General features: G+C 39.5%; 1 protein-coding gene and 1 long non-coding RNA gene across 7 annotated transcripts in view; one reads left to right on the top strand and one right to left on the bottom strand.

The window, feature by feature from the left end:
• atp8a1 (ATPase phospholipid transporting 8A1) overlaps window positions 1-26,028 on the bottom strand; it is a 90,101-nt gene that overhangs the window by 25,517 nt on the left and 38,556 nt on the right. For all 6 annotated transcript variants that reach the window (XR_007488314.2, XM_049753556.2, XM_049753562.2 and 3 more), the window contains 11 exons: window positions 22,731-22,836; window positions 21,399-21,481; window positions 19,688-19,737; window positions 19,157-19,226; window positions 18,822-18,906; window positions 18,282-18,421; window positions 16,555-16,693; window positions 13,602-13,666; window positions 6,141-6,313; window positions 3,140-3,323; window positions 840-950 (listed from right to left, as the gene is read on the bottom strand). Coding sequence is in view for 5 of the 6 variants with exons in the window: in XM_049753556.2 (XP_049609513.1) it covers window positions 840-950; window positions 3,140-3,323; window positions 6,141-6,313; window positions 13,602-13,666; window positions 16,555-16,693; window positions 18,282-18,421; window positions 18,822-18,906; window positions 19,157-19,226; window positions 19,688-19,737; window positions 21,399-21,481; window positions 22,731-22,836 (1,206 nt within the window). In the remaining variant the exon portion in view is untranslated. The remainder of the gene's footprint in view (window positions 1-839; window positions 951-3,139; window positions 3,324-6,140; window positions 6,314-13,601; window positions 13,667-16,554; window positions 16,694-18,281; window positions 18,422-18,821; window positions 18,907-19,156; window positions 19,227-19,687; window positions 19,738-21,398; window positions 21,482-22,730; window positions 22,837-26,028) is intronic.
• Window positions 949-6,695, top strand: LOC125988463 (uncharacterized). The gene is made up of 3 exons (XR_007488376.2): window positions 949-1,249; window positions 6,058-6,203; window positions 6,264-6,695. It is a non-coding gene; the product is annotated as an uncharacterized lncRNA (long non-coding RNA).

The raw sequence follows: 26,028 nt of genomic DNA, 5'->3' as shown, positions 1-26,028 counted from the left end.
GCAAGTTTTTTTTCACAAACACAAATCAGTAAGTCATAAATTAACAATACTACAAAAAAACAACCCTTTAAGTTTTCATTATTTATGAAAAAGCTATTTAATTAAAAATTTTAATTTAATTTATTGCGCTACCATTGCGTGATATTTTTGAAAAATATATAATTAGCATGGCCCTCGGAAGACTTTTACCACTTGGCAAGAGGGGCAGATCAAAACATCACAGCGCCATGGCTGATAGTATGCCCTTAAACTATCTCCATTCTGGCTTGTGGCTTTGAACTCATAATCAGTGTGAGGTCTGCTGTGTGTCACAAGCCATCTGCGACATTCCCATTTATCTTTGGTGATATGAAGAAAACGAGAAAGCCAAACAATGCTAACTTGGCAAACCTTCACCGTGGTCCAGGCAAGAAAAAAAATAAAATAAAAGAACAGGCTTTATAATGTCTATGCAACATACTGTAAATTGTGCATGTATTTTTCCTCTCATGCCCGGTGGAATTCAAATGAATGTTCACACAGAAAGTTTTAAACGTCATGATTCTGTATTGGACAAGCATCTTTGAGGACAGTAGCCATTTATCATTTTTTGCTTGTTTTCTGTCCGGCTGTGTTGAAACTGGCCGCTTGTAAGGCTCCTGAGTTTACATGTCATCGGGTTGTGTGGTTAACAACTTCTTCCGATAGGGTTTACAGTAAGGCTTGGAGACACAGCCAAATCTCAGTCAATCTCCACTGCATTCTGCTTAGTGACATTGTAGTTTCTAATTTCTTTGATGGCGTTAGACAACATTCAAGCGTGCAGCTTTGTCTTAAATATGTTATCATAGGCTACTTACCTCTATGATGTAAAGGACAATGTTTTTGTAGAAGCAGTAGAGGATACACTTGGCTACACGATTGTAATTCCAAGCTCCATGGACCAGCAGAAGATTTTTCAAGTATTTGAACTGCGTGGGAGGGGGAGAAAAAAAAAAGGTGTTTGTGTACAGTACATACAGCCTTGGTTGGTTCTTAACATAATGGATGTCATGAAGGATACAACAAGAATGAATGAATGTTTGGATGTAGGAAAGAAGCTTCAGGATTTCCCTAAGTGGGAAGAAGGGAGAATAATAGCTGTCAAAAAAAAAAAAAAGAAAAAAAAAAAAAAAAGAAAAGCAACAACAAAAAACATTGTGCGGGTATTCGCAAGTTCAGCGTAGCCGTTAGATGACTTTGGAATGATCCTGTTCTCAGCACGCCTGTGGTGAGTGTAAAATTACAGTGTAATTTCTGGCTGATAAGTGTGATTACACTGGAACACCGCTCAGCGGCTAGCCTGAAACAAATTATAACGTTTACATTGTGTCCTTTTGCTGTCTGAAACGAAAGAAGAATTAAATTACCAAACAGTTTAACCTAAAAAGATTCTGACTCGTTTGATGAGCCAGGATATCACTTAAGTTCGCACGCACGCTGCACATTTGCCACATTGCCAATAGTGAGTTGAAACAAGTTGTAGTGAGGTTCATATTTCTCACGCTTGCCTCGCTGTTGGCTGATTAGGGGAGCACCAGCGTCAAAATCCTTGGCTTTGAAGGAGACACGTCCATATGCAAATCAAATAATGTCACAATTCTTCATGCAGCCAATGAGTCATATAATTGTTTACACAGTATAAATGCAAGATTGTGAGAAAAGTGTTGCTCACCTTGAAGAATATTATTATATTGCTGCCGACTATCAACGCTCACATAATTTTGCAGTGTAAAATATTTGCCGAGTGGCCAGGACAACTCTTGTGAAGTACTACAGTCATACATAATGTCCTGTAATACTATATCGCTTACATAAATTACACAGTTAAATTAAACTGTCAGGGAAGCCTGAGCGCAGATTTTTTCTCTCAGTTCAGTATCATCAAACCTGCTCAACCGCACAGCAGCACAATTTGGAATCTTACTAAGAAGCATGGTTTTATATGCGGGACGAGGAAGTCGAAGTACTTGGGAAAACAGTCTGTAAACCTCAGACAGGAAGATTCAAACCCCAAACCTTCAAATTGTGAGGCACACATGCTAACACATTTTTTTGTGTACGTAACAGACAGTTGACTTATGACTTCCATTGATATAACATGAAAATAATCATCTATGACAGTTTGACCAACGCGTGCTTTATTTAGATTTTGAACAGCTTCCCAGGTTGGATTTCACTTTTCCAGTCAGCCAATTACAGCCAACATAGGGCAGTGCCAATATTGAGAAAACATCAGCGCAGAAAAGACTCTGGAAGTGTAATTTAATTTGCAATGTGGATTATAAGAGGCCACCTGTCTTTGACACACATAAACCTTGGACATGTAATGCGGACTGAAGTGGGGAACAAACTCAAGCCTCTTGGATAGTAATTGCTTACTCAAGGACAGAGCACGCACTGTGTTGTACGCAACTATCGCTTTCCCATGCGCTGTGGCGGCAAGAGAAAAAATGTTGAATTGAATGACGTTCTGCGTGTAAACACGGGGAGTGCTTTTGTTGCTCTCAGGTATCGCATGTTGACAGACAACCTTACATGGAAAGTACAGCATTGTGTTTACATTGTGAATTTTGCCGGAGTCTCTTTGTGACGTTTGGATGCCTGTTTTACAGGTGTTACCACTTCACTGCATAAGCTAATGCGCCAGAAGACAAGAGAGCTTTTGTTGCACACAAAAATGTGCTAAACTATCACTAACACAGACAACACGCTTGACAGTTGCAAAAGTTGATAAGGTTTATAATTTGTGAGAATTTGAAGGTGAAATGGCTTTGAAGTTTTATTTATTTTAAAATTGCTCAAACGTTATTAAAAAGAGTACATTTTAGGGAAAATTCCAACGTGGTCAAAAAACAATAAACAAAACTCCAAAACCAAATCCCCTTGAAATCATTAAATGGATTCATGTAGACACCCGTAAAGTGGCCACCAGCACTGTAATAGGGTTACAGTCAAAGAGTTCAACGCAAATGTATGTATGCCAATGATATTTGGAATGATATTGAACATTTGAGAAAAATCAAAAATCTGAACTTCATCAAAAGAAAAGATGGGAGAATACCCTCCTATCCATTTCATTTTGAGCAGCACCGCCAGTGTCGGCAACTGGCGAGCTCACCTGAGCAATGGAGTAGTCAGAAGAATTGGCGGCCTGCAGGCCCTCATTGCCCGAAATTCCCACGCCGACGTGCGCCGTCTGAATCATCCCGACGTCGTTGGCGCCGTCGCCGATTGCTAGTGTGATCACCTTTACCTGCTTTTTCACCATCTCCACCACCTCTGACTTCTGCAGAGGAGACACTCTGAAAATCAAGGACACACATGCTATTGATTTATTATAAATTGCATATAGCACCACCCAAGACTTTAGTGTTTTACAGTCCCAGTGAGAAGATTAGCATATTTTTTGTGTGCCTATGTAACATTATCTACATCACACAGAGTTCACATTTTTTGACACATCGATCGTATGCTAAACCAACATAGCTTTTATTTGGAGCAAAAGGAGAACTTATTGATTTTAAGTCTGTAATACAGTATGAGGTCAAAAGTCAAACTATTTTCACTAAATAGACTAATACAACCTAACTGATTTTCTCCATTTTTTTTTTTTTTTGTCCTTGCATGACTTTGTCAGACCGATTAAGCAGTCTGTTCTTGTTTTCCTGCACTTGGCATTTAACTATTGCAATGTCTTTGAAGGATTGCTTGTTTATCTTTAAGTGTTTATTGTCCTGCTAGAATATTTACATCTTATTGCGGCAAGTATGTTGTGGTAGAATTGCAGGATTCTGCCATGAGTGAAAGGCCTTCATGATTTTCCATCAAAAGTCGCCATTAGTCCCCAAATGCTTGTAAATATGATGCGGCCCTTTAGAGGATTTTATGTTTCATATTCCAGCATGGTGTCTAAAACTGTGGTGGGCTCGTAACGGGGCCGGGTGACCTCCTCTGTTGCTCTCCCCGAGCCTGATTGTTAAACATGCAGCTGTACAACCTCCATCTATTTCCTCATGGATGTTTTTTACTGTGCCCCAAGGAGATTTAAACACTGTACAAGTTTTTATGCATTCTTCTCTTCTCCAAGCATTTTTTTCTGTGACCATATTCGTGTTACTTTGTGGATCCTTTTGAGTAACGGCTCCAAAATGTCGGCTCTTGGAGATACAGATGTTTATATTTATATAGCACTCACTTTCCGAAGAGTTTTCCGACCATCAATATCAAATAGTCCATATTAAATGTAGTTTCTGGGGTGTTGTCAAATGGACCTGAGGTTGAAAAATATGTTCAATCTGTCGTTATGCAGGATGGATGCGAGACTTCAGCGAATCAAAAGATTAGCTCTTGGTGTGTGCTTGGTTTTTCCATTTTCCTTTTCCAATTAAGGACCCTCATGGTCACACAGAGCGTCTGCATTGGATTCAACCTTGGATACCTCATGAGGGCTCTGTTAAGTGAACATCAAAAGACCAGAGTTTTGCTTTTTCTTAAGTTTGGGGCTTTTTTATGACACTTATTCACAATAAGGAACAACCTTAACACAGACTGTTAAGAGAAAAAGTGATTTACTGTTTGGGGATGTGTCTGCTGCATGCACCATATGCATGGATCAGCATATAAGTCGTGTTTGGCATTTTAAAATGAAATAAAAACACAACGCTTTAACTATCAGTGTTCTGTCATTTATCTTCTTGATCAAATGTGACATGCTTTGGTCAAAGTACACTAAGACACCTGTGTGTATGATGTCCACAGTTGGACCTGGAACTGATTGTTTCAATTGATTATTTCCCATGGGAGGAATTGTTTCAAAATGTGAACAAAAAGAAGGTCAACCAACATCCTGCAACTGGACTATTTCACTATCAGTATAAGACTCAGTGAAATTATTGTTATAAGTGGCTCGATTTGGGACAGCCCATCATGTTAACGACACATAAAATGTTTGTATGATCTCAGTGCAAATTCACCATTGGGCCATTTGAAGTTGCCGTCACAAAAGATTTCCTTATGCAATGTTGTGAAATCCATGATATTTGTGCAGAAGAGGCCTCGGGAAGGCAAAGAGATGTAGAAAACGCAGATATTACAAGCAATGTCAATGTAAAAGTTTGATTTTCGACTTCAGGCCGTAGAACGTAGGTTCATGGGGCTTGACAGCGAAAGTACTTCCTGTTATTTATGTGACTGGGCCAGGTCAACTGTGCACCTCCATAATATTGCAAGTTGACATCCTGAATTTATCCTGGATGAAACCTTCATGCCCGTGCCGTAAAATCAGGTGAAAACAAGTACGTAGAAAATTATCTTCAATCTAGGCCTATATACTTTTTAAATTAACTTACTGGTAATTATGTTAAATTTGGTTGCAATGCGAGCTCCAGCAAGAGTTGGAAGGGGCATGTTGCAGTTCTGCACTTTTCAGAGTATCACAATTTTCATTTTTGATTCTGGATTATTATAGGCCTCTTAATGGTTAGGGTCAAACGTGATAGTATGTCAAAACCCTTATTTTACAAAAAAGTAATGTTCATGCGCTACATAGGCACCTTAATTAAAAGTCAGTTTAATCTATTGGCCTTTTTTCCATTTGAACATTTTTACAATCTTTGTTGTTGATTTTCGTAATTTTCACAAGGGGAAATCCAGCGGACTTTCCGTTCTTTGATGGTTGCCTTTCAAGTTGTTCTAATTCCAAAACAACTTTTTTTTCATAGGAAATAATGTAAATTGTGAAATGTAAAAACTATGTAAATATTTGGCTTGTCGGTGAGCATCAATCATTTCCATGCTCGTCATTATTGCTTTTAGCTAGATGCTATTTACAATCACGTCTCCTTGAAAAATATATTTTGGTATATAATTATTATTTATTTGTATTTATATTACTATTATTATCATTTATTTATTACTAATTTATTATTAACTTATTTAATTTAACATATTGTAATATTTCCAATGTTCGGATGAATAAGAGCCATTTTTATTCCAGTTATATTGTAATATGTCCAATGGTGTCCATTTGTATTCCAGTCTTTGCCATCACACTTTCCCTGGTTGCCATCTGTGGCGGAATCATGACAAGCCAAAGAAAAAGCAGTGTGAACTCATTCTACCTGCAACAGATGACGGCCTTGCAGGACAGGGCGAGGTCCAGGAAGTACTGTCGCACACCGAAGGTGAGCGCATATTTGAGCGTCTTCCCATCAATGATAAGAGCAAAGTCGTTTTCCTTGTAGAGGGCATCTCCCAGAATTCCGCAGTGGTGGCTGAGAGTCTCCCTTGTTCTCTGCCAGAGAGGAAAACATTGGATGGACTTCATAATTACAGCAGTCCGCAGTCCGTATTATTTCTAGCTGGATGGATTCTCAATTATCCTGTTTTAATTGTTTGTTTAATGGCTTTCGCCCGGTAAATCACAATGGTATGAAATGTGCCTGTTTCATTTTCAGACAAATGTTAATAACACGAACCAGTAACAGCAATTGTTAACAGATGCCAACGAACTCTAATATTATTATAAGCGTGTCATTCCTAATCCTGGCTACATTATAACTCCTCCAGATAAAAGGGTTTTCTGGTTTATCTGGCCAATTGCCCCGTGTAGATGGAGAAAAGAAACACATGTACAAATACAACGTGATTAATAAAATGCTCAGATGAAACAGGAACATGAGTGATTACAATCTTTTTTTAGTCTTAGCCACATTTCAAAGTTTACCCAAAGACACAATTTCGGGATAAGAGGGTAAAACATTGTTTCTGTCGATTCTAATGTTTTCTTTAACTTGCAATTCAAAGGGATGAAAAGCAGAGAAAATTAGATGATGGATGAGCGAACACGGTAGAACTCCAACTGCGTAAACCCGTGCTGTAATTTATAATACCGCAAATATTTTGTCAAACAACACAAAAGACCTCCACTACGCTGTGTTTTATTCAAGTATCATTCTTTACTATGCCAGCAGGTGACATTTGAAGACTTGTTCATTAGTAAGTGATTACTTTTTTAAGGCATAATTGCCACACTAACTGCTTACGCAGTATCAAGAGCGATGATAAGCAATGGCGAACGCCGGGGAAACTAAAGGATTTACTGTGCCGACTGGAAGCGTATGGACTGTAGAGCAAAGCATTGTGAGATCATCTCTGTCTTCCACCATCTTTCTCCCAGATGGTGAACCACTTAGGAAATTTCACGAGAGTTGCACCTACAAGGTTGAACACAATCCATTCTGGATTTTGACGCAACTTTACCCAGAGGAAATAATAGAAATAGAAACAATCTGCTGTCCCCATCATTAAACCATGATTAACCATAAAGAGGAATGCTTTAAGAAATGTGAACATAAATACTGTGGATATAACGTGATAAAACAGTGAATGGTTATTTGGGAAAATTTCACTTAACGTAATTGCCGGACTATAAGCCGCGACTTTTTTCCAAAATTTTGGACCCTGCGGCTTATAGTCAGGTGCGGCTTATATACGATTTTTTTCGTGATTTTTGTGATGACTTGATCACTTTTACTCTTAACACTATTATATACAGTAAAAGCTACAAAACAAACTGACAAATATCTCGTTTTCAAATCAGACGAGTAAAAACTGGTCAAATACTTTTAAAAAAAGCTATTATTAAAAGTGAAGACAATTTGCAATTCTAGTAATGACACACGAATTTGATGTACAATTTGTCTTCGCGGGCCACATAGAATGATGTGGTGGGCCGTATCTGGCCCCCGGGCCTTGAGTTTGACACCTGTGCTCTAAACCCTTTCTCTTACTCTGCCATATCACTCAGAGATTACACAAAGCAGTGGCGCTGTTTGGACAATCTCCATTGTAATTGTACTAAGTTCATCTTTTTCCTTTTTTTAATCACTTCACTGGTTTCTTTTAAATCAAACAAGTTGTTTGATAACAACTTGTTTGATATAAAAGAAACCAGTGAAGTAATCTGCATTGTATTAAAACCCAATCAATCAGCATTTAAATTCAATTCTTCTGACATTTTGCTCACCAAAAACAGGTTGTAATGAATGTGAACTTTTAATGCATTTTATTCAGAAGGTTACTTTGAACCTTAAACAGCGGCGCGGCGTACTTATGGATTTTTACGGCCTCCGGCCTCCAGGAGGCGCTCTAGCAAGAAGCAAGAGTGAGGCAGGCGAAGAAGAGACAATGCGCCGAAGAAGACGTGCTAGTTTTTGGTTACATTTCGCGCATCACGCGATCAAGACGGACATTACTGAAAGGAAGCCTTTATACACAAACCGTCATCATGGGGGACAAAAGAAATGCATATGATGCCGCTTTTAAGCCAAAGGCAGTCGATGTTGATGACATTATCTTGTGTCTACTCTGGAGCGTACTTATGGATTTTTAGGGCCTCCGCTCTCCAGGGGGCGCTCTAGCAGGAAGCAAGAGCGAGACAGACGAAGAAGAGATAATGCGCCGAAGAAGACGTGATCGTCTCGCGCATCACGCACACACCCACATTCACACAAAGACAGGAAGCTTTTATACACAAACCGTCATTATGGGGGATAAAATAAATGAATATGATGCCGCTTTTAAGCTATACGTGTCGCTCGCTAGTTTAATATAATGTAGCGCTTCGTGCATGAATAAGATTAGCATGAACAGAACCTCTTCACACTCAAAGAAATGCATAAAACCGACGACGAAAGAGAGACTGAGAAAGTGTGAGGCGAAGGATATCTAACGCTATTCCAATCGGACACTAAGGAGGAAGACTTGGTTTCAGTGCACAGGAGGAAGATGAAGACGGCTCTTTTTGTACTTTTACTGGTATGTTTTTTTTAACCAGCCCTGTTCGTGCTGTGCTACCGTATTGCTGCTGTGTAACCGCCGCCATTACCGCCGCGTCTCAGTGACTTTGCTGTGTTAATTCCGTGTTGTTGTGGTATTACTGCCGCGTCAAAGGCAGTGTTTGGAAAGAAATGTTAAGGTATGTTATTAAAGCTTTAAAAAAACTTTCTGTGTCCAGTCTTTCTTTGCTAATAACTCGCGTGCACACTTCCGCGTTGCTGCGGTACTACTGCTGCGTCACAGGCAATGTTTAGAAAGACATGTTTAAGTATGTTATTAAAACGTTAAAAAGGCTTTCTATGTACGGTCTTTCTTTGTAAAAAACTCGTGTGCAAGTGCGGCTTATAGTCCGGTGCGGCTTATGTAAGAAAAAAAGAGAAATATCCCTGAATTTTAGCTGGTGCGGCTTATAATCCGGTGCGGTTTATAGTCCGGCAATTACGGTAAATCTATGGGGGGAAACATTTATTTCAAGACATTATTTTGTATCATGGGCCCTGACCTCATGTCATCCCAATAATGCTAATATTTTAAAATTGTATTGCATTAAGTAGATATTGAGCTGTTTGCCATTGAATCTGATGAAGACCCCAAAGGCACTTCATAGTGACTCCAAAAGAGCAAAACTAAAAACTGTTCAACAGGGCACTTATTGTTCAGTGGAAACTGAAACTTTTTGCAAAATCTCAGAAAGGTTTAGAGTTAAGATGTCCAAATATGTATGTGCAGCATTTATCCTTCAGAGACTTGTTCATCTTTGGATTCTCACTGAACTACCCGTTTCACAAGGTTTGAGCTTGCCATGTGGACTTTTATGACCCTTTAACGGTCTTTATTTTTTTCTCAACTCAGGTCTTGCGGGATTTGCAAAAGCATCGTTCAACTGGACATGATATCATGCTTGACGATGGCTCAACTCTTGGTGACAGAGTGGTATATCTTTTAGTGCAGTGTTTCCCAACCGCTGTGCCGCGGCACACTGGTGAGCTATGCCGTGGGAAATTGTCCCATATTAATTAGGGAGCGCCTTGTAAACAGGATTGCCAAACCACTGGTCATCTAGCACAAGGCCTGGTCAGCCACTTGCTAATAGCATGTGCATTGCTAATCGAAGAATCTTGAGATTTCATGTTGTGTCGGTCTGGTTGTGCTGCATCAGCACATATTCAATTTATGCGTGTGCTGCTGTGTGCTTTTGATCACAGTGGCGCTCTGACGGCCGTGAGGTGTTTACAGACTGACAGAAATCCCAATCCCAGGATGTAGTTCAACCGGAGAACCTGGAATGTGCATTTTTCACCAACATAAAGTAAAGTCAAGCCATGACACCTTCACTGTGATAACCACTGCAGGTTCCTTTAAACGTGCCTATTCTTATTGTTGAAATATTAATGGAGCTAATCTAAAACAGTAAACAATCATGTTGATTCTTTTGGATTTTTATCGCAATCACTTTCAATAGTTTATTCCTTACACTGTTTAAAAGTGTCACTTTTATTAGGGGAAAATAGAAATATAATTTTTAAAATGTTTATCTATTTATCTATTTATTTATAATTAATTATTCAACTCTCTCTCTCTCTCTCTCTCTCTCTCTCTCTCTCTCTCTCTCTCTCTCTCTCTCTCTCTCTCTCTCTCTCTCTCTCTCTCTCTATATATATATATATATATATATATATATATATATATATATATATATATACGAATAGGACTTTATTTTGTATAACACTTTCACAACGTCTTTTTCATAATTAACTAATTTTAATACAGAACCTGGTGTAACAAGATATTTTGGTGGGAGTATGCCTTGAGATTTTTTCCGATGAAAAGATGGGCCGCCAATGTAAAAAGGTTGGGAAACACTGTTTTAGTGCATGTGTAACATTGCAAACTGTACAACCTTCCTTTTGGAAGCAGATATTAATAGCAGATATTATGCTATCCTTTGATGCTCACTGAACTTGTGAGCTTTGCTAAAGTTTTGTGCGAATGGCGGTTCAAACTGAGTTTTACCCCTTGCACATGCTCGACATAAATTTGACCTTATAACACTTTTTTTTTAAATGCTCTGTAGATGTATTTGAGCACACATAAAACTTAAGCATACAATAGTGTACGGGATCACTATACTGTATGTCATCCAGAAGACGGACATTAGCAGGAACCCCTGGGTGGGTGTTAGGGGGTCCGGCCCATGACAAGGTCCAATATGTCAAAGCGGCCATGCAGGACCGGGGGGTGAGCACAGCAATGGCTTGGCATAACACAACTCTGAAACCTCAGCTGAAAGGAAATATTTGGACAACAGGGCTATGCGTTTCAGCAGATACACAGCAAGAGAGAGAGAGAGAGAGATGATGGATTAACATAGGAGAAAAGAACGAAGGAGGACACAAACAGAGAACAGCTGCGCACATGTGAACCTTCTGTGTAAAACAGCCCAAAATCCGACATGTCATTTGTCATACTGTATCTGCTGGGGGGGGGGGGGGGGACAAAACTTTGTCCCCATTGTTATTCCACTCAGGTTCTGCCTCCATTTTGAGTAGACTCCAGTCATCACACTCGGTGATTGACACTAACACAGAGCAAGCATCCCATCCCCCTCATTAAATTACACTGTGGCGTTCCAGCGCTAATTCTACATGTTTCCTTCTAAAGACCTTTTGTTATAGCCATAATGAGCCATTTAGCCTATGTGAATCGCTAGTGTTTGGTTTTGGGAACGGCCATTCAGAGCCTCCCGTAAAGACTGAGCTTCAATGTTGATACAAGACACCCATGATGTGGAATCTGGATGTTTGCAGAGATGTAAAGTCATCAACTGCCTAAGACGGGGGAGCCACTCCACAATGGGGTTAATCCTGTTAAAATAGACATGTGGTCTATCAGCTACGGTGAATGTTTATGTTCAACTTTGCGCCAATGCCACTTCTTCAAAGAGGACATTTTGTAGAATTGGGTGCAAAAATGACGCCCAGTAGAGTTGAATCTGCATAAATTATTTAATCATCTTAATTAGAACTTTCAAAAGTCAAGTAATATTATGAAATATATTATTATATTACATGTAATATATAAGTAGAAGTCGTAGTAGCAAAAGAAGTGTCGTAGTAAAACCCGCTAGAGAAAAAAAAAATGTTGACAAGTGTAATTGATGTTTGTCGTGTTGTATTGCAAAATGTGCATGGGTGAAGGATCCCATTCACATATAAAACAATGATAATATGCAACAATAATAATACAAATAATAAGAAAAGTTACTAACGTGGAGATGGGATTGTGTAACTTGTTGTCCAGTTCCGTATGATATTGCAGTGGGAGCCAGACACTTCAAGTGATTGAGCATCTGCATTGAAAGTGACCTAATCCTACATTGGAGAGCAGGTTTGACTTGAAGAATTTCAGACCATGCGAGCTGATGGAGCACAGAGGATGTCTAAAATGTTGACAAGCACGTGTAAACCAGTGAGGAGGGAAGACATGCTCCAATTGCTCTCTTGTGCAGCACATGGCCGCCGTGAATGAGCAGGAGCAGCCGTCGCGTCCCGTCTGGCCTATGTGCCCGGTGCGGCGCGGCTGCTTTCCGCCTTTTTGCGTTGTTCACAAAGTGCCTTATGTAAGCATCTGCTCAACCACAACAGAATGGGAGTTGACATTTCAAAGTGCCGCTGCGCACGCTTTATGAATCCGCCAACCCCAAATTTTTTACTTCAACTCAATTCATCACGCTTAACGAACGGCTGACAGGATGAAGGCAGTCTGTCATCACCCGCCCGCCTTCCTTGACACCCCTCTTCTTGCTATTTCTCCCCCTTAACAAACCGAACCAAGCTACGTTTAATCTTCGTCTGTGGCCCTTTTCCAGTGCGGAGATTTGCACTGTGCCGTCTCACAACCGACAGACAAGGCTCTCCTGCCGGGGGTTAACAGACTTCTCTGTGGGGTGCCATACACGCGTAAAAAGAGATTTAGAATGTCTGCCTGCCGTCGATGGGGTGGTGTGCTCCCTGTGGGCACATTTTCAAGCCTTCAGGCTTTATTTTAAAACAGAAGACCGGTGAAGACAGGAGACTAGCTGGCAACAAAGAAGATACTGTTTTCAATACTAATTCCTGAAACATATTCTAAGGCAGTGTTTCTCAACATTGAGCCAATGGAAATAGTTAAAATGTGAAAAGAGCTCACAGGACACCATCAGAAAATTATGTCACAAAAAGTGTACTATGTATAGTGAAATAATCCTGATCTGGTCAAAAAGCACAAAAGTGCCTGTCACTATACATACGAGCTGGCTGGCAAAGATAGGTTACAAAAAATCTGACTGATAAAGTGGAATTGGATGCTTTCCCGCAGCATGTCTCACAGCACACGAGGATGCAACAGCACCCTGGTAGGAAATCACTGCTATAACGTTCACATTTGAGACCTTTCTGTAATTAAAGTTTATATGGGGAAAAAAAGATTTAACTTGACACTTTTGGGTCTGTACAAAAGCTTGCGTTACTTGCCACAAAGATTCATTTTCGTCTTAAATGTCCAAAGGACATTCTCTCAGAAGGTTTGCGGCTTGTCCATACACACAATTCAGCGCGATTCTAGTAAAATGGATTTTTATTGGACCACATGATGATGATATATATTACGGATTAAAAGTTTGGAAGCTTGGTTTGTCGGTTACATAATTCAGTTACATTGTTCATTCTAATCCTTTTGGGGATACACAAATGAGCAGTACTTACATCAAGCGTATCCTCATTTATCACCAGCATGCCCATGTTCTTTGTCAAAAGTTTGCAGGAATGTCCTAAGGGAGAAAAAGAACAGAAAATTATCAAACAAACCTACTGTAAGGATTGCACATAATGAACCGCCATATCTACAACCATTTACGACATGACTGATATGATAGATAGTTATGATATGAAATTTCTAATTCGATTTATGTGATCGGAAAGTTTGGAAAACTTGAATGTTAGAACGTCAAACATCACACTTGCGGAATGCAACTTGACCACATTTTAAGGACACAGTTCAAATGTAGCCACTGCATAAAACACACCATGAAAGTCCTGTGTGAAGCTATGAGAATGTTTCCCCTCAAAAGCAAACATCATTGAAGGGCTGGCACGGGCGGATTGTTTTTGTTAGTGCAAGACGGGAAAACGTTCAAAATTTGGAAAAGGTGTCCAAATGTCTCCTCCACTTCGAAATTGGTCTCTGCTCCCTCTCTGCTCTTGTCCACCGCTTCCGATCAACGTGTTTACCTTCAGCTGATTTGACAGCAGCCAAACAGAGAATGTGGCATTCCTTAGCCTGTAATTTTCTCAGGCAGAACTAAATTGCGCTCCCGCGGGACTTGAGGAATGTGCAATAACGACATGTCGTGTCACAGCCGCCTCTGCTGTTACAACAATTTGGGGTTTGCATTTGACCCACACACTATGAACTGAAGGGAGTCTGAATGGTCAGATCAATAAGCAGTTTTGACAGGTCTGTTCAAGCAGAGAATGATGAGTCAGTAAGAGACGACCATGTTCTTCTGTTATTGCATATTGTTGGGCTAATGTTTGAGTCTTTGGGTGGAGGTGCAATGTCTGTAATAAAGGATTTAAATAATGGATTAACATTAGGGGGCATAAACATTAGCGTATTATTACAAGGAAATCTCTTGTCTTGTGTTCCACTGTAAGTAACAAATATTTGAAGACAGACGGTGGAGCAGCACATGTACAAAAGTAAATAGAAATTTGATGTTGAACATGTTGATGAAAAATGTGGCATGAAATGTATGATACAAATATATATTTTTTGCAAACAGTAATTTTTGCAAACTGATTTCCTTCAGTACTACTTTGTTTATTTATTTTTTCCCTGAAGCTGGGGAGCAGGCACTTTGCATCCGCTACATCCTGGCTCTGACCTGTCCAGAGCATGACATACTTTCACCCAACAGCGGAGCAAATAGTGCTAGGCAGCATATCCCAGAGCAAACAGCGCTGCAAGCCAGCAACGTTGCTGTCAGAGTAACTATTGTGCATCTCACTGTATAGGTGCCAAATGAAGGACACCTGCTAACAACGGCAGTTTTTACGATTGCTGGTTCGACACAAGTCAGATCAAACTGACCTGCCACTTTCCTTTGCCGTTAAATTGAGTCAACACAGCTGGCTCCTGGCTGATTTATGGTGGGCTGTGCCAAGAGTGGCATCTGGGTGGTTCGCTCCACCTCGTAGGCTAAAACTCAAACACGAGAGATCCTCTTTCAGTTTGGAAAAATTGTAAAATTTAAGTCAATACTGAAAGGGGATCTACAGTGCAACTCCAGTCTAAAAAGGCCAACCTGTGATCGTGAGCCCGCAGTGATCATGTGCTCACACCTGGGCAGCGTGGGCACAAAGAGCTGATTGAGAGGGCCCACAGTGGTGGGTAGATTCAAAATGGATTATCGATTTTCCTGCCATCTTTGTTCGCATGTCGGCTGCCATATGGAAGCAGAAGAATTGCAGCATGGAAAGCAGGAGTGCAGTACAAAATGTTTCGCAGGAGTCACTCATTTGCACTTCTGATGCATTCTGTGAGACCAGAGTGCCCCAAGGGGGAGCTGACATGTACAAAGTGCCCGCTTGTGTACATATGCATGTTATTTACATCATGTCTGTGAGAAGGGCTCATACATCATTTTGTGTTCTGCAACAGATGCTTGTTCTAGATGTGTGCCACAGAGAACGCGCCTTATAGTTTCTCCGACTGACCAGAGCACCTTGAAGAGGCCGCGGAAAACGTATCAAGTTTAACATCTGTGTCGTAATGTAGGCAAGCTTCAAGTCTTTATGTTAATGCAATGCAAATAACTTTCAGGACACTATTTCCATTTTTGTGGGCTAAGGCTGGTCAGAGTATGCATGGAAAACAGGCACCTACCAATGAGATTTCATGCATTTCAATTTAACATTTGTAACGGTGTTTTAATTGTGTATATGAATTAAACACTGGCAAAAGTCGAACAATACAAATGTGTGTTCACCATTCCACCATTTAACATTCTTGAATTTGTTCCAAGTGGATAAAAAAGTTCAACACTCCTAACAGTATAATGATAAAATGTCTACTTGCGCTTAAAGATTAAATTAGATATTTGGGGGTGTTGCCTAGCTTGTGATAATCATGACATCATTGACATTTTTCCAGTACATACAGTACAACCCCAACCTTTTGGGGCCATGAAACAGTTTCAAACAGACATTTTGACAGACTGGCATACAAACAAATAAAAATGGTGCAAATGGATTGTTTTTTTGCACGCCACTGCATCTAAGAGCGAGTTCAATGGTTGGGTGCTGCTGTTTTGGCCAGCAATACAGTTCAAATGGGCTTAGCAGTTAACTCTAATGTCCGTGTGTCAACAATAGTGTCTTTCAACTGAGATATCGATGGAAAAATGGAGGTATCATCCTGAAGTCAAATTAACCTCCCTTAAATTGATTTGAGTTGAGATAGGATAACTATCAGAGGGATGACCACTGAGGAAATATGGTGCATAAATCTGAAAATTTGAAATTTATCTTAACTAGGCTTTATACTTAAGGCTTTGTCTTCAAAAAGGAAAAGATCCCAAGTGACGTCTTCTCTTTTTCAAATGAGTTGCACGTTGAATTTTTATGACTCTATGAATGGTTTTGAGATCCTCCTTACCAATGTTGATGGCTGTTTCCTGTTTATCCCCTGTAAGTATCCAGATCTTGATGTCAGCCTTCATCAGTGTCTCTATGGTCTCAGGCACTTTATCCTGCAGCTTGTCCTCGATGGCGGTGGCCCCCAACAACTGTAAGTTCTACCACAGAAAAACGTCCATAAACATACAGGTCAGGAAGTAACCATATGCAGACTTGAAGAAGGCATGGAAGAATTGGTGGTGTTTTTGCAGTAATGTAGTACGAGACAGTTGTACAATCACAAGTGAAGAATTAAAGTTGAAATGTTTAATAATTGAATTAAAATCAAATGAGTGGGGGAAAAATGCGAGTTGGAATATTGAGGGGGAAAAAAAGTCAATTTCAAGAACAGTCCGAAGAAAACAATAAAACAAGTCAAAATTTTAGAAAAGAAAACTGTCAAGCATAATAGAATTTAGCTTACTTAAATGTATCCTTATTTTAAATGTGGCTTATTAATGCAGTTTAAAATTAATACTTTAAATTTTTCTGAAGTAGTCGTTAGGGGTTGATATGTGCTCCAATACTGTTGGATTGTGACCCCAGTGCGCCTCCTTGTGGCTATAAGGGACATTTTATGCTCTAACCCAAAAAATAATGTACGTACTGGACAGTACATCTAGTCTTAGACTTGCTCACTAAGCGGTTCGCATTACATTTTCCCCATTGGAAAAGATCCCCATTTATTTCATGATAGATTGCTCCCATTTGCGTGCGCGCATGCGTGCGCATGCGTGCGTGTTGTGTTAAAAAGTGCCAAGTGGGTGATTAACGACTGTGGCCGGCCGTGTTTGACTGGTGCTTCCGACTGAACCCACCTCTCACAGGCCAATTACCCGCTTCTGATCTCACACAAACATACACTTGGAATTTGCACCGTTATCCGTGTTGATTACATTGGCCAGTCTAGTCGGTCTTTTAAAGTTCAGTTGAGTCTGGTGTGGAAATGGAGAGCTTTCAAATAGAAACTTGAGAGCTATTTTATTAAGTGTTTCTTTTTGCAGTCTTGCTGTGTGTACTAAATTTTACAGGAGTTTTTTTTCTCAGGCACACCATAAGGGAAAGATCAAGTAAGCAATTTAAAGCTTTCTGCTGTAGTATCAGAGGAGCCATAACAGAAGTGCGATGACAACTACTATATGGAAGCCAATGCTGTAATGTCGAGCCATGTGAAGTTTAAGACCTGACACTTGCCTCTCCTGTCGTGTTGAAAGCAATTGTCACTGTCCAACAAGGACTTTGTCACCAAATAATTTGTGTTCGATTTGGTTTTAAAGGAAAAAAATTATCAATTTGTCTTTGTTATTATTCTCTTATCTCCTATAGAAAATTATTTGATCAAAATCAAGTCTTGCTTTTGTTGTTTTTTTTTTCTCTCCCTCATGGTCTGCTTTATTTCTCCTGAGCCGAAAATGTCCCTTTAGTCAAAACATTTATGCAAACACAGCCCTTGTTAATTCTTGCTGATAATATCAACCAAATCTTTGTCAAATGTAAATTAATCAATGAAAATCGATGAATTGCACAGCCAAAAAGCTCTGTGAAAAAAATGTCAGTTATGAGGCTGCCACATCAACGCTGCAAATACCAAAATACTATGCTGCCAGTCACGGTCCCTTGAAATGGGCCTGTTCACCTCCCCCTTTACAGAGGAACAAGAACATGTTGTTCATGTGGTAGAAGTGTGTTTGTTTCATTTCACCATACCTTCTCGATGAGTTCGTAACTCTCCTCCATCTTGAGGGATCGGTTCTGCAGGGAGGTGCAGGCTCGGTGGTGCACCTCCAGCCACTGTTGATAAGTCGACTCGCTGATGTCTGCCACGGCAAAGCACAGTGTGCGCAGCCCTGGATGGCGACAACACCAATGTGATGATGACTCTATTCATTCTTTGTGTTTGTATAGTGTGTACTTGTCAGAATTAGATTAAAAATGTTTCTCAATAGCACTGTAGTATTATTTTTAAGCAGTAAATATTTTTCTATCTTTTAATCATTTATAATTTATTGTTGATTTGATTAAATTTTTTCCCAAGTTAACATTGATTACTCATTTTTAATTTATTTACATGATTTCCCTTTTTATCAATTCATTTTGCTATATTTAGTCTCCTCTGGTTATACCACTTGTTCGTCACTAGGGGGCAGTATAAGCACAGAACAAAAAACAAAACCTAAACGTGAAATTTGACTGGCCGGATAGCAGTAATGAAACAGTTTTTTTCTAATTCAGGGGGGTGACTCTCACCCTCAGTGGCAAACTGCTCCAGATGTTTCAACGTGATCTCTTTGTAGCGAGAGCTGTCTGCCAGTCTGTCATAGATCACCGTGTCCTGAAGACAAACACAGATGCTCACTGAAAACTCACATATAAATACGCATCAATGTGTGTACTCGTGCTTTAACAAGCCATACGCTGCGGTAGAAGTGAATATAGGCATCTGTATGATGCGTGGTTTTAGACGATTGTAGAAGATTGCCTGCACTACAGAGACGATTTTGCACGCCTGTCTGTGATGATGAGGATAATGATAGCGACGGGTAAGGATGGTGTATCACCATGGCGACAGACAAGACACTCACAGCTCCTTTGCAGTAGAGGCGGATCTTTCCGGATGGCGTGCGCATGATGACTGACATTCTCTTCCTTACACTGTGCAAGAGAGCGAGAGAGAAGGTGTCATCTCGAGGTGTTACAGCCAACAAATTATCGCACACAGTTTGAGCACAGCATGAGGAGGATAAAATTAGATAACATGGAGGTGGGTAAGATTAAAGTAACTCATTGTAAGAAACCGCTACATATTTCTGGAAACATAATAACATTGGAGCGTGCAACTAAGGCTCAGAGCAAAATGCGTGAGAACATTGACAACAAATCACAAAGTGGAAACTGAAGTCGTGCTGCCTGCCCCTAATAAGTGAGTGAACATCTCCCACCAGTCAATAATTTAAATAAACACATATAACAAGCAACAACAACAACAACAACAACAACAAAAAGATCTAATGTATATTTTGAGGACATTTATTTTACAGCTCTCCAAACTCAAAACTGACCATGCTCAGTTTTGTTCAAAAACATTAATAATAATTCTGTTATTAATACTATACCTTGTGAACTCAAGCACATGAAGCAGCTCATACTTCTCCTCACTTCCCATCTAAAAGCATAACAGAGACAACAAGGTGGGATTCAATTATCATCTCTAATTGAAGCACCCGCAAGGAAAGAGACCAAACGATTAAGACAATGTGAAGCGCTAAGATGGCTCTGATGAAGCTGGAGGAATTATAGCCATGTCTCAGAGACACAATGTTCTCAGGAGCAGGAAAAAGGGGAAAATGGTTTTGGCCTTTCTCCGCCTCGAGTGCAATCATCAGGTTAGCCAATTAAAAGAACAACTGGACCTGCACACTCTGCACTGGCTCAAACTACCATCATCGTGGACGTGTGCTCTTGCATGCACTATTTCTTAGAAAAGCTGCCTTTGGGCAGGTAGTAGGTGCTTCAAAAATAAGTGACAAAAAAATGGGATTTTTTTTTTTTTGTTAGGGATGAATATTTCATGAAACTCATCAGAAAACACAATCAAATATTTATCCAATGAAAACAAAAACATTAACTGTGCACTTGAGGCCAAAGCAAAAGCGTCCCAAAACACAAGCCAACTGTAACAACATAATAAAAAGAACAAAAAAAAAGGACATTTGGTTAATTTAATGTGAAAACACTCTGTCACAAGGGAGCAAAGTAGCGGCGATGCTACAGTATTGGTGCGCTAACATTGGAGGATCAAATTCATTTCATGGTAATAAGTCATCAAGGTATTGAAATAGTCACACTGGACATTAAATTTCATTTCAATGTTGCCATTGGCAAAATAGTTTCAGTTGGGTGGATATGGAGAGCTTGGTATTAAGGTGCTACAACTAGGCAGTTGAAAGTTGGAACGGGTTGAATCGGTCAAAAATTATAGAAATTAGAAGGGAAAAACAACATTTTGGATAATTTGCCATGAATTTTAAAGTTCAAAATTTAGAATTTGTGGTAAGTGGGAGGTTTTGGAATAGGTAGGCATAAGATGAACAGTTAAATGTTGGAACAGGTTGAATCTGTTGAAAAATGGAGAAGTCAGAAGGGAAAAACAAAATTTTGCGGAATTCTGCGTGAATTTTAAAAGTGAAAATGTGACATTTTTGAATCGTGGGAAGTTTTGGAATAGGTAGGCATATGATGAACAGTTTACAGTTGGAATGGGCTGAATCAGTTGAAAAATATGGAAATTAGAAGAGAATTTTTTTTTGTAAAGTTGTACATGAAATTTTAAGGTGAAATTGTAAAATATTTGGAACATGGCAATTTTGGGAATGTTGATAATCCTTTCCAATGTGATTTGAATGTGCGAAATGATGTGAATTTCAAACGGGAACAATGTAAATATGAATTGTTGCATTAAGAATCAATGGGGACAATTTTGCCGGGGATTTGTGAATTTTGCGGAAACGGAAAATATTTGGAATGAGAAAAATGCAAGGGCTCCAAACGTGAATATATGGAATACGTCAAAAGTGGAATGGGGTGAATCAGATGAATTATGTCAATGGCATTTTGCATTTTGTTTGCATTAAGTTAAATTGACCTTTCTAAGCCAAAGCTATGTTTTGTGCTTGGTTTGGCAGTAAAGTTCAAGCGAGGGAGTGAGTGGCAATAAGCAGCTTGAATCCTCTTTGACAGAAACATTACATTCAATCCCACATGCAAAAAAAAAAGTTGTCCCATTCCTTTTGTGTGTATGTTTGCATTGCAACGAATCAAACGTACCATTTCCACAATGACGCTGTCTGGTGTTCTACCAGAGAACACAAAACCCAGGTTGCGTGCAGCTCTCACCAAAGCACTTTCATCTTGGGAATAAAGAAAAAGTCAAGAAATGTTACACACAGGAGGGCAACGCCGGATACGTTTTCATAACGAGGGCAGTGTTTGCAGCCAGGTATCTTGTGGCTGGGCTTGCACGAGGACGCCGCAGGGTGAGAAAAAGCTATCTGCTTGTTTTTTTACAGTTCACTTAACAAGCTCATCCCCCACTTTGCTTCAAACCCCAAAGCTCCTCCACACGAACACCATTGCCGTACACAATCAGGCACAAAATAAGCACGCAATGTCACGTGAAGTAACAGCATAGTGTTGTCTGGTTAATCATCCTTGCGATTTATCAACACTTACAAGCATTTTGTCTCTATATATGTGGCAACAGTAGTAGTCATATAATAAATAACAGACTCCAACAGATTCGGTAATTAATGGAATTTTCAGCAAATCTTACTCCCCCGTCTTATTTTGGGAATGAGAGTCGACTCAGTGTTTAGATTTGGAGCAGCAAACAATGCCTCCAGGGATGGTGACATTTTGCGATTCCATTAAGAGTAGCCTTTTTTTTTTTTTTTTTTTGTAGATTTACATACCAACGCTAAGGGCACCAGGGCAGGCATGTTTCAACAAACAGAGGTTGCAAACCTTCAACTAGGATAATTTTTTTCCTTATCTCAATTTCTTTTGTTTCTGCTGCTTTATTAATAAAAACTGTGTTTCTATCCTTTCTAGTCCATATATTTCTAATGACTGGGACATACTAGTGTAAAGGAAAGTTAACCACTGTTCGATGAAACAAAAATACTCAGACTTTGAAAATGCCAAACAGATGTGTAAGGCAGAGTAAACAGGGTGGTTTTTACAAGTTACTAATGACATTTAAAATTATTGTTGGAATCGAGTAAATTGATGTATATCTGTACTATTTTAAGAACTTCATCATTTGACAACGTCCACAGAATTGTCTATTTCTTCTGACTGGTTGTGACTGCATTTTGGGTTGGGTCCTTGATGTTGTCAGTTGCTACGGTCCTTTGTGTTGCCATCTTTATTTTGTCATATTGGATTGGGCATGGTTGGGCTGATTTGACTTAGTGTTTAAGCTTGAGCTACTAAATTTCGTCCCCTTTTAATCTAGTCCTGCGCTCTCTTGCTACTAATAATTTTGTGTCTTGCATTCAGACTCTGTTTTTCCACTTCCGCGTCCTGTCTGCATGTGCATCTGGCTCCTTCACGTGACACCATTTTTCCGTATGATATCACGGGGAAGGTGTGATGTACCTGGGGATGCCGCCTGGTAGGTGATTTTTCCGTCGTTACGCTCGGGGACTGCGGTGTGACAGATGGCCATCATGGTCATGAACTCCAGGATGACAGCAGCTGTAGGCTACGGGAAGGAGGGAAAAGAGACTATGACCTTGGATTTCTACACATAATGAAGGAAAGAAGATTGGTAGAATAGGTAGAAACATTTCTCAAACAATCTACAAATTGACATATACGCGTATTTTTTTTATAATTCTTATTGTTCATTTACATTTTATGTTTTTCAGTATGGCCATAGTAGGATATAATAAAAACCAAAATATGTGTCATCACTGCCCCTGTGAACCATGAAAACTAATGTGCGGTCTTTCATCTCCACTTATAACCTTTTAGCCAGCAACCAACAAATTGTTCACCACAAATCAATTTTTCAAGAGAGGAGAAAAAAGTATTTACCCAAAGGTCTCATAAGTGTTTTAAGAGGACACTTGTCTAATACAGATTTGTGACTTTAATCATCTCTGCAACACCCCGGACAAAAACTAATGCGCGCTGAGGATGATTTCATCATGAGTAAAAGATTTCAATCTAATAGTAAGCACAAAGGACAAAATGTAATCATCTACTATATGCAGTATATATAAACATGGGGCTGGCTTAACCTTGGGGTGAGACGGGGGTGTTTAATGACTAACCTTATCTCTGGGACAATTTACTTTCATTCTAGTTAAGAACCAGAAAACCTAGTCCACTGGATGTTTACACATGAGACATTTTTAAGCATTAATCTGGTTTGCCGCTACAGTACATATGAAAAAAAAATATATAGTTTGGGTGGGGGGGTGACTTATACTCAGGAGCGACTTGTATATGTTTTTTTTCACAAATTTTTACTTGATCATTAAGACATCACTTACTTACAAGTACAGTTGACCACTTCCCATGTTATTTTTAGTATAGTTGATCACTTCACATGCTTTTATATCTTTATCTTGAACATATTCAAAACATAAAAAATAGAGAAAACATCAAATAAAGCAATTAACACTTTAAAGCACCATATCCAAGTCCACTGTCTGCTGTATGTACACTTGCTCCATTTTTGCTCCTCTTATATTTATTATTATTATTTATTATTATCATTTATTCAACACTTTTTTTATTCATTGTTTGTGCCTTCTTGTTTTTTTTTGTGTTGCTTGTATGCATATGTGTACTATCTCACCGAGGGATAGTGGGAACGTAATTTCAATCTCTTTGTGTGTCTTGGTATATGAAAAAAAACTCGACAATGAAGCAGACTTTGACTTTGATAAAACAACCAAATAAACAAAACAAAAAACTGCATCTGAAAAAAATTCTATTTTCAGACGAAACTGGATGAGGGCGCTCTAAATTTCACCGTTGGCTGTGACTCATCAACTGGGTGGGCTTAAGAAAAATGGCACCAAAAAGAAACTCATATTTTGCAGGTTACAAACTTCAAGTTGTAAAATATGCAGCTGAAAACAGTAATCGAGCAGCAGAAAGAAAGTTTGGAGAACCGTGATGTACCAATGGATTACTATTTCAAGTGACGTTAGTGGCAAGGCGCGGCGGTTGTTTACAGAAAGGACAAACGTACCCACGTAAGGACTACTGGCATCATTAGCGGTCATTTCTAAGTGACACGGAGGACAAAGAGTTTGAAGGAATTAAGGATTTGGAGTGACATAGAAGGTTTGAAAAACTATTATGGCTTTTACGCATGCCCGGTCCTACTCTACTGAGTCGGGGGCCGGCGCTCGGCCGAGTGGCTGTCCGCGAACGGTGCATGGGGCTCGGACATGGCCATTACGCACGCCCGGTCCTATGCCATGGAGCTCTCGTGTCTGGAAGTCCACGCCGCCATACGCTTGGAAGTTTGTTTTGTTTAATAAAGAGCCGTTTACCAAACCCACGTCTATCCTTGTACTTTGTTAACGCTACAATATAGTTATATACTAGATCTGTGGAATAAAGACGAGGCTGACGTCAGGGCGCGCGCGCGGCGATGTTGACAAAGGACGAGGAATTTGATCGATGGATTTAATGGATTTAAAGTGCACGGATGGTTTGATAATATTATTGCTTATATTATAGTTATTTGAAATATAGTTTATCTATCGTTATATGAGCCTGTGGAATATTTTGAAGTGCAAGCGCCCTCAGCCGCGCGCACCCATTGTTGACAAAGAACGAACGATGGATTTAATGAATTGGAGTGACACCGATGATTTTATAAACGTGTAATTCATGAAATCGTTTTCTCTAATAACTCTATATGTTACGTCAGGCCCATTCTCAGCTCTTCGTTTGTGTTTGTCACGTTAGCATACCTATCGTTTAGCCTGTTGCTATCGTATCGAACGATCGATGGATTTAATGAATTGGAGTGACACCGATGGTTTTATAAACATGTTATTCATGTAATAGTTGTCCTTAATCACTCTATATGTTACGTCAGGCCCGTTCTCAGCTCTTTGTTTGTGTTTGTCACGTTAGCATACCTATCGTTTAGCCTGTTGTTGCTCGTTCATGACTGTTTTTGGTGTGGGATTTTGTCGAATAAATTGCCCCCCAAAATGCGACTTATACTCCGGAGCGACTTTTATATGTTTTTTTTTCACTTTTTGGGGCATTTTATGGCTGGTGGGACTTATTCTCCGGAGCGACTTATAGTCCGGAAAATACGGTATTATTATTGACATGAACAAAATATATTAGTAGCGTTTCTCATAAAGAGGGGAAGGAACATTAGGTCTTGCTTGTGTATGTTTTTTGTTGCATTTTGTTTTTTAAATTGTCTCTACACAACAGGTAACATTGTCAAAACAATGCCCATTTACACAGACTTGCAATAATGACTAAACACTAGTTTAACCTGCAATGTACATGCCAGGCCAGTAGTAGGCAATCACACTTTAAATGTGTTTCGTAATAGTTGTGAGACGGGGAAACAATTCTTTCTGAAGGTTTATATGGAGCAGATGAGCCCATTACGAAAAGTGAAAAGATCATTTTCACAATTTTTTTTCTTCCATCTCATCTCATTCCATCTCAAAAGATAAGTTTAATTTCAAACATACTGTACATCTCTTGAGTGTCTGTGTTTTCCTTGCCAAACCTAATTGTGTGCGCCCGTGATCGGGATGATTAAATCTGCTTTTTTCTGTGTCCATAGCAACCCTGCTCTGTTCCATAAAATAAATAAGGTATTGGTGCTGGGGTGTAGAGGAGGGTGTGTGCAAATCAAAGGGTCTCTTGAAAATGAAAGTACACAGTTTCTATAACA

This window comes from Syngnathus scovelli, chromosome 1, assembly GCF_024217435.2.
Source record: "Syngnathus scovelli strain Florida chromosome 1, RoL_Ssco_1.2, whole genome shotgun sequence".
Classification (NCBI taxonomy): domain Eukaryota; kingdom Metazoa; phylum Chordata; class Actinopteri; order Syngnathiformes; family Syngnathidae; genus Syngnathus; species Syngnathus scovelli.
Note: the sequence above shows the minus strand (reverse complement) of the source record. Positions and strands in the feature narration are given on the sequence as shown.